At 41.9% G+C, this 15,250-nt stretch overlaps 1 protein-coding gene across 1 annotated transcript; it reads right to left on the bottom strand.

Annotated features, from left to right (window-relative positions):
- Nucleotides 1-12,056: 12,056 nt before the first annotated feature.
- Nucleotides 12,057-13,318, bottom strand: LOC100384502 (uncharacterized). Its single transcript, NM_001177028.1, has one exon. The coding sequence runs from the start codon at nucleotides 12,786-12,788 to the stop codon at nucleotides 12,228-12,230; it is 561 nt and encodes a 186-aa protein (NP_001170499.1). The 5' UTR covers nucleotides 12,789-13,318; the 3' UTR covers nucleotides 12,057-12,227.
- Between the last annotated feature and the right edge of the window lie 1,932 nt (nucleotides 13,319-15,250).

Here is a 15,250-nt window from a genome sequence, read left to right as displayed (position 1 = left end):
TATATATATATTAGTTGTTTTATTTACTTTAAGCAAAATATTCCAATTATGTAAAAATCCATTTTTTTAGGAAAAAAATTGCTTTTGAAAGTGTAGTCATTGCAACCACTTTATCCGTAATTTTCAATACTCTATACTTTATTTAGTTTAGGAGATGTTAATATATATATATATATATATATATATATATATATATATATATATATATATATATATGAACACTTCTGATTTAAATACTATTAACGAGTGTTTTACTTACATAGTTATATAGGGAATAATAACCAGGTTGAAAGCCTTTCTTTTAATTATTGTTCCAACTTTTAGCTTCTTTTATCTAGGTTTTGAATATCCACCCTTATTATTGTATTCATTTACTTTAGAGAGATTTACTTTATAAAAAGAGAAATCTATTAAAAGCCATTTTAACTCAACCTTTCCGGAGAAACTCCTATAAATCCTAAAATAGGATTTCGGGTTTTTACAAGTACGAGGCCTTCCCAAAGTTCCACTAGTTTAAGAAACCCACTACGGTTTTAGGAAGAAGGAAGCATAGGAAACACTCACGTGAAAAGCTATCACATATAGTTTGACCTAAGAACCTCCCTATACAATGTAGCGACACACTTTCTGCTTGTCCTTTTTGGATAAGGTAATCTCTCCTGAGATTTCCTGATTAATTGGCCAAGGACGTCCCATTCCACCCTCGTGGTAGCATTATTTTCTCAGGTGGTTCTCTATGTTTCAATTAACAAAATAATCTTATCATGAGCAATAAATAATCCAACGATAATGATAAAACATGATTATAATTCAAATATAACATTAATCCCAAAGCCAGCAGAGCATAGCAAGACTACCCAATAATTCATTTCTATGCAAGATGTAGGGTAAATAAACTAGATAACCTATTAGGTCCCATCAACTTAACCTAACCATGTCACAGTGATTATCGAAAACAGGAACATTATTATGTCAAAGAATGTGATCAAGGACACAACTTATCTTTTTGTGTAATATATACATATAGATAGATAATAAATAAAAATAACTGAAAGAGAAATAGGCTTTAAACCTTTTCCTAAAAAGGATTTTGGTGGTTGAATGTCCAACACAGCTAATTGGACTAACTAGTTTGCTCTAGAATATATATTCTACAGGTGCCAAAGATTCAACGCAAAACCAATAAAAAGAACAAGACGGGGTCAAAAGAAAGGAGCAAAAAGAAACCGAAGTGCTCCCTGGTCTGGCGCACCGGACAGTGTCCGGTGCACCAGGGAGGATTGCCTTCAAACTCTTCACCTTCGGGTTTCTCAGGCGCAGCCCACTATAATTCACCGGACTGTCCGGTGCACCACCGGACAGTGTCCGGTGCACCACCGGACAGTGTCCGGTGCTCCAGAGTGAAGCGTATCTGAACTGGCCAGCTTCGGGAAAATGGGAGGCCGCTCCGCTAAAATTTACCGGACTGTCCGGTGCGCCAGCGGAGCAACGGCTACTTCGCGCCAACGGTCGACTCTGACAGTGAACAGTGTGAAACAGTACACGCGACAGAAGTCAGAGCAGAGGATCAGAGGGGCACCGGACTGTCCGGTGCCACATGAGGACAAAGCCTCCCACGGTCGACCAGCTCCAACCCCAACGGATAGGATGACGTGGCTGGCGCACCGGACACTGTCCGGTGTGCACCGGACTGTCCGGTGCGCCCATCGCCAGCAGCCTTCTCCAACGGCTACAAAAGTGGATGGTGGCTATAAATACCACCCCAACCGGCCACTTCAAGGTGTGGGAGCCCAAGCAACATTCCAAGTCACATGGTTGACATACTCAAGCCCTCCCAACCACATATATTCATTGATCCATCCTATACACAAAGATCTAGACCACTACAACCAACACAAGTGCCACAAAAGAGAGAGCAAGCAATTGAGAGCTACTCATTCGAGTTTAACACTAGTGCCTTGTGAGATTCATTGAGAGATAGTGTGTGCTACATCCTTGTGTTCATTTGCGCGCGGAGTTTTGACTCCCATCGAACTTCCTCCAAAGTTTTGGAGCCTTGTAAAAGCTAGCAAGAGACACCAAAGAGTGTGGTGGTCCTTGCGGGATCGAGAGTGATCCTTGAGAAGAAGAAGAGCTCGCCGATCCTTGGGTGATCGGTGGAGAGAGGGAAAGGGTTGAAAAAGACTCGTCCTTAAGTGGACTCCTCAACGGGGACTAGGCCTTCGAGGGCCGAACCTCGGTAAAACAAATCACTCATGTCTCGTGTGCTTATTGCTTGTGATTTGTTTGTCCTTTCCCATTCTAAGTTTCTCTTGCACTACTCTTTGCTAATTCTATTTGGTGTTGCTTTGAGTTAAACTCCCATTTAGTGAAGCAACACATTGCAAGAGAGAACTTGTGTTATTGCTCTTCTTGCCTAAGCCTTCTTGCTTTATTCTTATAGAATTACTAGTAGTATTGATTTATCAATTCCACATTACTAGAAAGCAATACTCTTTACAAGCAAGGACTTAGCTTTTATACTCCGATTATTATATATCTTGTTCTAACCACTAATCAAGGGATCTAGTTGGGGGATAAAGTTTTAATTTTCAGGTTTCGCCTATCCACCCCCCTCTAGACGACTTTCAATTGGTATCAGAGCTAGGCACTTCATCTTGAGTCTAACAACTCGAAGTGATGGCTCGTAGAAGATCCCAAAAGAACAAGAAGTCCAAGGAGAACAAGGAGGTAACTCTTGAGATATTACTTTCCGATTGTTCTAATTATGTTTCTTGGTCCACTAGAGTGATAAATGCTTTTAGAACCATAGATCCACAATTAGAACAAATTTTAGACAAGAGTATTATTCCTCTTAACTATGCTAGGGAAAATGCCTCCGAAGAAGATTTAAGATGTATGCTTAAATTATCTAGCTTATGACATCTTAAGTAAATCCCTTAGCAAAGAAGATTACCATGCCTTCATAATAAAATATGACAAACCCATTTGTGATGTGCATGATATTTGGACTAGAATTAAAAGCAAATTTAATAAGTCCAAACATGATAGTTCATTTTGTGCTTCTACTTCCTTTGGTCTTTGTGATACTAACCCTTGCAAGGAAGAAGAAGAAAATGATCGATGGAGACCAAACGATGAATCCACCTCTCTAAAAGGTTTGTCTTCCCATTTCGATTCCCACATGTGTTGTGTGGCTAATGCAAATGATAGCGGAAGCACAAATGAGGATGAGGAGGAAGAAAGAAGCTTTTTGCAACTCTACGCTCGCCTAAGCCAAGAAGATAAGGCGGTCATGCTCAAACTTCTAGAAAGAGCGAGAGAGCAAGGCGAAGCTCGTCAAAGGCTAGAAAGTATTCTCTCCATGAAGATGCAATGCTTTGACGAGTTGACTAAAGAACATGAGGAGCTAAAGTGCTCTCATGTTGATTTGGTCCAAAGGTATGAAACTATTTCAATTGAGCAAGATAACGCTTTACATTGTATAGCTCAATTAGTAAATAAGAATACCTTGCTTAAGGACCAAGTAGAAAAGCTAAAAATTGAAAATCTAGCTTTTCAAGAAAAATATGATATGCTCCTATGCTCTCATGAAAATCTTAGAGATGATCATATCATATTAAACATTGCTCATGAGGTTGTGATAGAAAACTTAAAATTCCAACAACCTCACTCATGCACATGTGTTCATATTGATACTACATTACCATGTGCTAATGTTTGTTGTCCGTCGACAAGCAAATCTTCTTTTGAGCTAGAATTCACAGGAACAAAAGAAGACACATATCAAAAGCTCAAAGAAGAGAATGAGAGGCTAAAGAAGAGCTTGACACAACTTAAAGGGAAGTGCATTGCTCAACCTTCTCAAGATAACCGTGATCACATGGTGAAGAAGCTTGAGACGGGAACAACCGTGGCATGCACTACATCCCTTGAAGAAAATGTCAAGGACTTGAGGATTGCCAAGAAGAGGAAGCAAAAGAAGAAAATCAACACCTCTTCCAAAAACCTCAACCATGCCTCCATAAAAGGTAACATTCAAGGTAATAATCAAGTTACACTTCATACAAATGAAAATAAGAAGTGTAGTGAATGCTTTGAAAAGGGACACTTGATTAGATCATGTCCCTACATTAAAAGTGTCTTGATTATTAACAAGGATGATAGACTTTGTTTTAAATGGTCCAAGAAGGGACACTTACTTAGATCTTGTCCCCATTTAAAACAAAGAGGCATAGGGTTAGAAAAGAAAGTTTTTACTAACCATGTAGCAAGCAACAAACAAGGAAAGAAGAAAGCTTCAAAACTTGAAAAACGCCTATGCTACACATGCCGAAAGAAGGGACATCAATGCAAGGATTGTCCCATTGATAACAATCCCACTCCTAACTTGTCAATTGATTTTCATGTAACTAGGCAACCCAAAATTGCAACTTGTGCTAGAAAGGTAATGAGCCTACCTAGTGCTAACACAAAGGACTTTTGGGTTCCTAGATCTTTGTTGACTAACCGTGATGGACCCATCAAGCGATGGGTACCAAAATGTGCTTGACAAGCTTTGTAGGAGGAGGAGATGATATGAAGCTTTGGGGTGCTTGAGGAAGCTAATTCAATTCTTATCAACTCAAGCTATCAATCTTCAAATGATCTACATATTCAAGATTGCCCAAGGTTACTTCAATTTATTATATCTTAAACTCATGTCATCTCGGAGAGTATTTATGTTGTAGGAAATGAAGAACTAATCCTATGCCAAAAGGTCAAGGCCTACAACATGGAGGAAAGCCAAAGAATGGTAACAATTATATTTTTAAGTGCAAGTATCTCAACTTATCACTTCTCATGTGTCTTGAGTAGTCACATAGGAAAAGAAAACACTTTAAATGTTTTTATATTATGTCACCATTCTTTGAAGAAAATCCTCTCATATAGTAGATTGTATATTCATCATTCCTATAATATGGCAATCTACATGTTTTAAATTACTAAGTAACTAATGGCATGTTTTACACTTATTATCTTATTATTGCCATGATTCTAAATATAGAGAGATATTCCAAGTTCTTAAAAGAATAAGGTGTCACGAAAGGAATTCAAATCCCTACGACACCTACAAAAGGAAGATTCTCTCTATAACTAGAATAGTGAGACTAATGCTTTTATCTAAGTAACCCATGTAGTCTCACTAGTAGAGAATATGCGTAATTTATCATGACGAGACAAATCAATCCAATAATTTATGTTGTATGTCCTATTGCTTAAATTGGATATGATTCTTCTACATTTATCGCTCTCCATGTTATGGATTAGATTTATTCCCATAATCTTAAAGGATTGGTTATGCTTGTTTTATGAGTTAAAATTGAGCATAACATCTTCTATGGATAATCTGGTTCATGCTATAAAGTTTCCATGCTTTTAGTAATCTAGTTTTTCATTCCTTATCAAAATGATTACAAAAAAAGGGGAAACTAGTGCTTGTGTTGCCATTAACTTTTCACGTGAGCTTACTTATGAAAATCGACAAGAGAGTAAGTGCAAATTTAATACCACAAGCCTCAAAGAGTTGATCTTCACCCATAGGAAGAAAGGTAAAAAGCAAAGGTATGGGAACTCATTTCCTTAACCTAATGTAATTCCCATCAATGACTGCTTACTATAATCATATCTTTGTGAAGAAATAGATTCTTTATTGAATTTAAATTGGCTAAGATGTGCATTCAACCTCAATCTCATTAATGCACTTATTCATTAGAATCTATTTTCATACCTTTGCTATATCTGTTTTCATATTGATATGCTTCTAAGTTATGATGTTAAAATTCAATATGAAGAAGTAAAATTTCCTATGATTAGTCAAAACGTTTAAAAGATGCATATCTTTAGGGGGAGTCTATTCTTATATCTTGATTATGGTGAGACTATTGCTTTATCTTAGTAATTTCATATAGTCTCTTGTATATTTCTCATAAAGTATGCTACTACACATCAATCCATCTTGTTAAAATAATGTCGCTTTTATCAAGGATTGTTGCTTTCATTGCTAAAGTAGCATGCTTATTGGATTCTCCTATTTTAAGCTTAATTCATATTTCAATATGTTACTCTCTTGATCGTATTCATTGTTTGTTTGATCATAGAACAACATCAAATGACACTTAGTGCCTCATATTCTTTCAAATCAATATCTCTCTTGATATGCACTAAGTTAAAAGGAGAATTCATGATTCATTTATGCAATCTGTGATCCACTTGATATATGTTAGCTATGACTTAGAAAAGGATCACTAGTTGTAAGAACTCCCTCTTGTGCAAAATATTTTCATATATTGTCTTGAGTATAGGTCTTAAGCAACTAAGACTAAGGACAAGCACAATGAAGAGAGCATCTCTATGTGAAGGTACAAAAGGGTAAAACTAATTCCTATCATTTACATATGTACCTAAATCTTCCTCTTATGTACACTCTTTGCACATCTTGTATAAGAGGAAGAGAAAGCATGTCCATGCATTTTTCCCTGCTTCATATCTAGTTTAACCTCTAAAACATTTTCATTCCTGCATTTATGCATCTTTGTTAAAACTGGATGAAGTAATCTTATTGTCAAAGAGCTTAAAGCTTAACCTTGTAACGAGGATAAGCTGCCTTTGTTCCAAAGGTGGATGGTCCTTAAGCCTCTTTGAAATCCTTAAGGGAAAATGCTTAAGTTTTTTTACATGCTTTCATAAGTGCATAATCTGTCATGAGCATCACACCTATACTATGGCACAATGCACTTCACTTTCTCTATGATATAGATTTGTTCTCATTAACCTAATTATATGCACTTGGCATTTAAGGCCAAAATATGTATTCCTCTCAAGGCACATATTTAGGGGGAGAAATCTATATCATATAGAACTGTGATCATGCTTAATTGACATATCTCTTGATCATATCTCTTTCATTTTGGTACAAATGCATATATCTTATTATTCTCGTACCATGACTACGACTAATATGTTTCCAAGTATATTTCTATACTAAGTCGTAGATTGAAAGGGAAATGGAGTCTTCGGCGAAGACAAGGCTTCCACTCAACTCTATCGGTACTATTTATCCTTCGCCATCACTCCACACTAGCTCTCCACATTGGTATAATCTTTCACTCATAAATTATTTGCCAAAGGGGGAGACAACTTATAGAAAGGGCTTATATTTCACTCAAAGGATCCGTTTTTGGCGATTCATGCCAAAGGGGGAGAAAGTATTAGCCCAAAGCAAAAGGACCCGCACCACCACCAATTTCAAAATTTGAAAGGTCTTGAAATGATGAATTCTCAATTGGTATAGACTTTCAATTTGGTTTTAAGGAAGTATTTTCAAAATTGGTATCTTACTTGTGATATAATTTCAAATTGGTATACCCTCTTCAAATTAAGGGGGAGTTTTGTTTAGTCAAAAGAAAAGCATTTGAAACAGGGGGAGAAATTTTCAAATCTTATGAATGCTTCTCAAAATTCTTACTCATCTACCTTTGACTATTTGCAAAAGGACTTTGAAAAGAATTTACAAAAGAATTTGCAAAAACAAAACATGTGGTGCAAGCGTAGTCCAAAATATTAATTAAAAGAAAACTATTCATGCATATCTATTGAAACAATGTTATTGGTTTAATTCCAAGCAATCTTTGCACCTATCTTATGCAAACTAGTTCAATTATTCATTTATATATTTGCTTTGATCTGTGTTGGCATCAATCACCAAAAAGGGGGAGATTGAAAGGGAAATAGGCTTTAAACCTTTTCCTAAAAAGGATTTTGGTGGTTGAATGTCCAACACAGCTAATTGGACTAACTAGTTTGCTCTAGAATATATATTCTACAGGTGCCAAAGATTCAACACAAAACCAATAAAAAGAACAAGACAAGGGTCAAAAGAAAGGAGCAAAAAGAAACCGAAGTGCTCCCTGGTCTGGCGCACCGGACTGTCCGGTGTGCCACCGGACAATGTCCGGTGTGCCAGGGAGGATTGCCTTCAAACTCTTCACCTTCGGGTTTCTTGGGCGCAGCCCACTATAATTCACCGGACTGTCCGGTGCACCACCGGACAGTGTCCGGTGCTCCAGAGTGAAGCGGCTCTGAACTGGCCAGCTTCGGGAAAATGGGAGGCCGCTTCGCTAAAATTCACCGGACTGTCCGGTGCGCCAGCGGAGCAACGGCTACTTCGCGCCAACGGTCGACTCTGACAGTGAACAGTGCGAAACAGTACACGCGACAGAAGTCAGAGCAGAGGATCAGAGGGGCACCGGACTGTCCGGTGCCACATGAGGACAAAGCCTCCCACGGTCGACCAGCTCCAACCCCAACGGATAGGATGACGTGGCTGGCGCACCGGACACTGTCCGGTGTGCACCGGACTGTCCGGTGCGCCCATCGCCAGCAGCCTTCTCCAACGGCTACAAAAGTGGATGGTGGCTATAAATACCACCCCAACCGGCCACTTCAAGGTGTGGGAGCCCAAGCAACATTCCAAGTCACATGGTTGACATACTCAAGCCCTCCCAACCACATATATTCATTGATCCATCCTATACACAAAGATCTAGACCACTACAACCAACACAAGTGCCACAAAAGAGAGAGCAAGCAATTGAGAGCTACTCATTCGAGTTTAACACTAGTGCCTTGTGAGATTCATTGAGAGATAGTGTGTGCTACATCCTTGTGTTCATTTGCGCGTGGAGTTTTGACTCCCATCGAACTTCCTCCAAAGTTTTGGAGCCTTGTAAAAGCTAGCAAGAGACACCAAAGAGTGTGGTGGTCCTTGCGGGATCGAGAGTGATCCTTGAGAAGAAGAAGAGCTCGCCGATCCTTGGGTGATCGGTGGAGAGAGGGAAAGGGTTGAAAAAGACCCGTCCTTAAGTGGACTCCTCAACGGGGACTAGGCCTTCGAGGGCCGAACCTCGGTAAAACAAATCACCCGTGTCTCTTGTGCTTATTGCTTGTGATTTGTTTGTCCTTTCCCATTCTAAGTTTCTCTTGCACTACTCTTTGCTAATTCTATTTGGTGTTGCTTTGAGTTAAACTCCCATTTAGTGAAGCAACACATTGCAAGAGAGAACTTGTGTTATTGCTCTTCTTGCCTAAGCCTTCTTGCTTTATTCTTATAGAATTACTAGTAGTATTGATTTATCAATTCCACATTACTAGAAAGCAATACTCTTTACAAGCAAGGACTTAGCTTTTATACTCCGATTATTATATATCTTGTTCTAACCACTAATCAAGGGATCTAGTTGGGGGATAAAGTTTTAATTTTCAGGTTTCGCCTATCCACCCCCCCTCTAGGAGACTTTCAATAACATTACACCAAAGATAGGAAAAACCCTACAATAATATTCTATGTGTCGCTATGAGGCCATAAGTTCGGGAACCACAGACTGTTCGTTGTCTATGCAAAGTAATCATTCATTCACCACACTTGGGGTATAAAAAAAATAGTACACCAAACATATGCAATAGATCAAACACAGGTTCAGTAGAAAAGTACAGACACACAAGTGAACTCTAGGTTCTAGGGTAGATCACTATGTTTAAGGGTCTATTTTTTTCTAACTAAGTCTATCTCAGTAAATTATTTACCTAAATGGGTCTATCTTAATAAATTACTTACTTTAATAAACTTATTCCAGGGATGGGATTACATTAAATGAAATTAAGTTTACAAAGTTAAGCACTTGAATATTCATTAGGGCTTTACCTTTATTTTACCCTTTAATAAGTATTCTATCACTTTAAATTAACCTAGAAACTAACCATAAAATTGGGACATGAAAACATTGAATGAACATAATTTAAACAGATAGAGAATAATGTTATGAGCATTTTGTAATTTGAACCATCCAATTTATAGTTCATATGCAAACGTTATGAATTTTACAAGTTTTGGAATTCAAAAACCCTAAATTAAACCTATTTCTGTGATTAAAATAAAGTCGAGGGCTCCCTCTGAAAGAAACCAGGGACCTAAGTGCAAGAAAACTGGATTGTGGGTTCTATTCTCGGGAAAGCGAGGGGTTCTTTAACAAAATACCAAACGAAGGGGTATCGGGCTCCCTCGGTCGTTGGATCTCGGATCAACGACCGAGATTAGACTGGTTGGCGAGCGCGCGACTGTCAAGTGGGCCAGAGTGGGCAGTGGCCTAGGGAAAGCGAGGCTGACAGGCCGAGCCCGGCGGCGGGGGTGCGATTGAGGGGAAATCCAAACGGTCGGATCCCAAGCGGGCGGTTAGGATTAGGTTTGGTTTGTTTAAAACAGGGTCGTTCGATACAGGCTAGGCGTCTGAGATCAGACGGCCAACCCTGATCGGCTCTCCCTAGCCGCCAGCGGCGGCACCGTCCGTGTCCATGGCGGAGCTCCGCTGGAGACAAGGGCGTGAACACGCCAGGGGTTCTAAGGCGATGGGAATGGCTCAGGGAGGTTGGGAAGGTGCGGCGAACACGGAGGTGGGCACGGCACCGACGCAGAGGCACCGGAGGGTGGAAGTCAGCGGCGAGTTGGCTCGGTGGCGACGCTGCTTCACTCCGATGAACAATTGCGCGCAGCCATGAGCGGGGAAAAGGGAAATAAGGGGTGGGGGAGGTTGGTTACCTCGAGAGAAGGCTCCGGGACCCTTGAACGGCGGTAGAGGCACGACGAGGTCTCGGGTCGATGGCGGAGGTGCTGCAGCTACGTGGAGGAAAACCTATGAGCGCGGTCGGAGAGAAATAGAGGGGGAGGTGACGAACCGAGGGGTGTCCGGGTTGCTCATATTGAGGCAAAACTCAATGAGGTCACGAACACGGCGAGGACTCGACAGCAACCATGGAACACGCTCGAGACCAAGGCGGATGGCAGTGGTGTCTTCTCCTGCGTGTGCACCACGCTGGGCGAGGATGGTAGCTCTACGGGTGTGCGAGTGATGGAGAGGAGGGGAGTTAGTGGGGGCGCGGCTTCAAAAGAGGTCGGGCGCGTGGGGAAGGTGGTTGGGAGACGCGCGACGTGGGCTCGTCCATGGCGAGGCATGCAGGCGGGAGGTTAGAGAGACAGAGGGAGCTGATAGGTGGGATCCGCGGGTCAGCGAAGGAGGGCGCGTGTAACACCCCAGGTGTTTATATTCCGCTCGACAGCGAGTACGGATTTAAGCACGTGATATCAGTGAATAAGACGGACACTAAGGTCTAATTATCTTCGCCTATTGCGATTTTAATATCACATCCGTTCCGTCTGTCGTGGGTGCGACATCGTTTTATTTTCATCTATTCGGGCTCGTCCTAAATTTTCATGGTGTTCGGAACCTCGTCGTTCCAAAAATTGGTGCGTCCGGTGAGTATTTAAAATTCATCGCTCGCGCGAATACGAATTCGGAAGCCCGACTCACTCGGACGATTTTATCCCGAGCCAATTAAATAGAACCCGACGACTAAGTTTCTGGTGAAAAATATAGTTCCCTTTTTGTCATCCGTAATATCACATCTACGGATGTTTAGTTAAATTGTTCTTTAGTCGAATATTCAGGTAGCGGTGAAATTCGTTTAAGTTCAACTAAATCGAATGTCTATTAAAACATCGAATCTGATATCGTTTAGTTTGATCCATTAACAGCAGGCTATTTAAATAAAACGAACCCGAACTAAATAAAACCAAAACAACGATTAGCCGAATTAGTTTCCTATTCCAGAATCCGAGAGCATAATATCGTATCCGGACAGTATTTTGATCCTATTTATTGCATCGTGCTTAGATCCGAGTCCCTAAATCCGGATATGTATGTATTCCTTTGTAGAAGAAAAACTGAAGCACCCACTGATTTTTCTCCGGTCCTTATCCCTTTCACTGGATATTTCCTCGCATCTTGTTCACACCACCGCACAGGCCTCTCGTTGATTTTTTTTAAGCCAAATCGCAAGCCGTGCTTCTTGTGTCGCTCAACGCGGGGGACAGGAAAAATCCCACCGCTGATTTCCTCCTCCTTATCCCTCTCGCGCAGCTTCTTCATCCACGCGTGGGGAGAAGAAAATCCAGCCGCCGAGATTTTTGCCGCCGCCGTCGCCCAGCTCGGATGGAGTCCACCAGCAGCCGCTCAAGCTCTCGTTCTTATCCTCTAGCCGCTGTCTATCTTCCTTCCATCTGATATTTCACCGTCGCACAGGAATACAGGATACGTCGCTGGTGCATCTTCCGGCCGACGCTTCCTCCATCTTGCCTATGGCCGCGCTCTGCTCGACGTCCATCTCCTTGCTCGCTCCTGCGCATAGCCGAACCCCCTGCGCAGTGCGTTTCTCCCTCGCGGCTTCTCTTCTCCGCGCCTTTCCTTGCCAGGCTCAACCGGATCTCCCTGGTCCTCGCCGGAGTTTGTGATGGCCCGTGTCGTCCCTTGCTCTAGCTCGGCTAACTGCCCTAAGCTCCCAACCATGGCGGCGTTGAGCCTTTTTCCCAGCCGCGGAGCTCTGTCTCTATCGCGTGTTGTTACAGCTTCCGCGCGCAGCCGCGTCTTCAAGATCGGCGTCCATATCTGCTGCTGGTCCCTGCTCGGACTGCGTTTGCCCCTGCTGTGGATTGTCGAACTCTCTGCGCACGCGCAGCTCGCTCTTTCTTTGTTTGCCGCGCGCACAAATTTTGTTTGCTCGCCACGGCGTGTCGAACTCCCACGCCGTCGAATCGCCTGCTTGCTGTCCGCACCGCCGAAGTCCCCTCGCCGTGCGCTCTGGCATCGGCTGCTACCGATTCCGCCATAAAGTTCACGAGCGCTCCTTGCTCGGCTCATTTCGCTGTGGGCAATTTCTCCATGCTTCAAATCCGTGTTGCTTGCCTCGTGTGCGCTCGCTCTTCATCCATCGGGTTTCGGCGTGTTCGCGTTTACCGTCGAGTCGTCAAACCCGTCATCCCCTGCTCAACCCCACCTCACCAGCTCGCTCCAGACTTGAATCGAAAGTCGTCGTTGTTCCGCGCGTCAGCAAGAAATTCCAAGAATCGGGTGAAGATGAAGCTAGCAGCGTGAAGTTCGTGTGGCACCTGCCATGCGCTCGGCAAATTGCCTCGATCGGAAAATCATTACCGATCTCGCGGATTCGAGTCGGCTATTGAAACGGTAAGCTGATAAATTATCCAAAATAGTTCGATCGTTGCATAGATTGATGTGCTAGTACGAGGCGCATTAGGGTGCTCGATAAATTGTGTAAGTCACGAACCTCTCGCCGACTTCGCAGTTCTTGCGATTATCGAGCCAGATTCAGCTATGGCGAATTATTTCGCTATTCTAGTCACTTAGCTGAATTAGTGGACCGAGTAGAATTTTAGTAGGCATGTGTGATGTTAAAATATTTTAATCACTTATAAAGATGTAGTATAATTTATAAAACAAGGGATAAGGTTAGCATTTAATCAATTAGCTGGTGAGTTGTGTAGGCTAATTGTATTTAATGTGTATAGTCGTTGTTCGTGATGTTTGCGATAGGTTCGAGGAGCGTAATTATTGCGCTTAGTCATACCTGATAACTAGTGTTTCCGAATAAAACGGTACAACCCCTCGCCGCTAGGTGTTTTATTCGCTATCGCGTAGCACTATTTAGGTGTGTGATATTCTTGTCGATATGCATTCATGTGCATAATGCATTCCATTCAGGTACGTTAATTAATCGCGCGATGCGGAAGACGAGCCAAGTCGACCTCAAGCGTGGGCTAATCCGCGGGATGATGCTGATGGACGAACCGGAAGATGGATAATCTGAACAATGCCAACACAAAAGGCTGATCGTCAAGTGGTTGTCGTCTAACAACACTAACCTAGTGTTACCCAGGCAAGCCCCGGTGCATTCGCCACCTCCTTGTGTTTTAAAATCTTTATCACCTTGTTTGATGCATTAGGTGATAGGAGTTGTGTGTTAAACCGTTGATGCATTTCCTTCCTTGAAAATTGATTACCCTTCCTTGATACCCGTTTTGAAAAGAATTTTTTGATGCTTAGCCTTGCTCTAGAAAAACAAAATGTTTTGTTTTAAAACAAAAGGTGATGCTTCAAGTGGGATGGGATATTTTCAAAAATAAAAACTTGATGGTGGATCCATCATGGCCATGATGGATTCAACATCGGAAAAGATGTACCTCTGCCAGGTACCAAACTTTGGGTTTAAATAATAAAGCTGAGACCGGGCGGGTGACTTGCACGAGAAAGGAGTCTCGGTGTAGTGTCTTCGTCTGAGTCGTTTAAGGACCGTACCGATTGTTGGCCTGCTGATCTAGGACCCTTTATCTGGCCACATACCTCATCATGGGTAAGCTTGAACCCGGCTATTCCATACATGAAAAGACAATCGCGCACTGGGAGTGGAGAGATGGCGAGAGTGGCACGTACCCTCCTGGCAAAGGACCGCCTAAAAGGGGTGGTGTGCTCTCGGGTGGCGCGGACCTGTTCATGTGGTGGAGGATCCGTGGGAATGGTAGACATGTGCAAAAGAGTTAAGAGAAGCATATGTCGTGTGGTTGGAGATCCCCAGCTGGGTATTAATCGATTCGGATCGCCGAACTTCTCGGATATGAAGACTGGATCTTCGACCCTCATCGTAGATAACAAGCGAAACAAAGGTTGGATTTTAAAAAAAAGCTAGTGTAGGACAAGTGAATGCTCTAGATTAGGCAAATCTAGATTAAGGAAAAGTAATTTAACTTGTGATGTAAAATTTTGGCTTAAGGACCCACTTCTAGTAAGCTTTTCTGCAAAACAGAGTCTTTAATTCTTGATAAGCCATACCTTGAATCCCTCTAGCCAGCATATCCTTGAGAGTCTTTTCTTTAGTCGGGTAAGTCTTGATGAGTAATTCCATACTCAGGGTTTTATTCCCTGTTGTTTTTTAGGTTTTAACTTTGTGCTGCTGTTGATGGTGTTAAGTGCCGGTGGGCTCGGCCTTCTTATAAGTCTAAGTAACTCTTCTATACTTCTTATTGAGGATGTTCACTTGAGCTAGCATATATTTTAAAACTATAAATAATTTATAATAGTTTAAAGTTATTTCTTTGAACCACTTCTGTAACCACTCCGATAAATATAATGTAAAACTTGATGTAACTTGTAAAATTTGGTAAAAAGATTTCCGCTGCAAAATGTTGGTGTGTGATTTGTGTTTACTTAATCTTGTGATCCTGGTTGTTCGTGGTTTATCCGGGGTCCCTGGGACACTCGGACAGATCCTGTTAAGTTATCTGGTGCATATGCATAGCCGTCTGAGGTCT

This window comes from Zea mays, chromosome 1 (assembly GCF_902167145.1).
Source record: "Zea mays cultivar B73 chromosome 1, Zm-B73-REFERENCE-NAM-5.0, whole genome shotgun sequence".
NCBI classification, from domain to species: Eukaryota; Viridiplantae; Streptophyta; class Magnoliopsida; order Poales; family Poaceae; genus Zea; species Zea mays.
This window is presented reverse-complemented; position numbering and strand designations above follow the sequence as displayed.

Coding starts and splice junctions, on each gene's coding strand:
- LOC100384502 (NM_001177028.1), bottom strand. CDS start 12,788: ATGAGCCGAGCAAGGAGCGCTCGTGAACTTTATGGCGGAATCGGTAGC.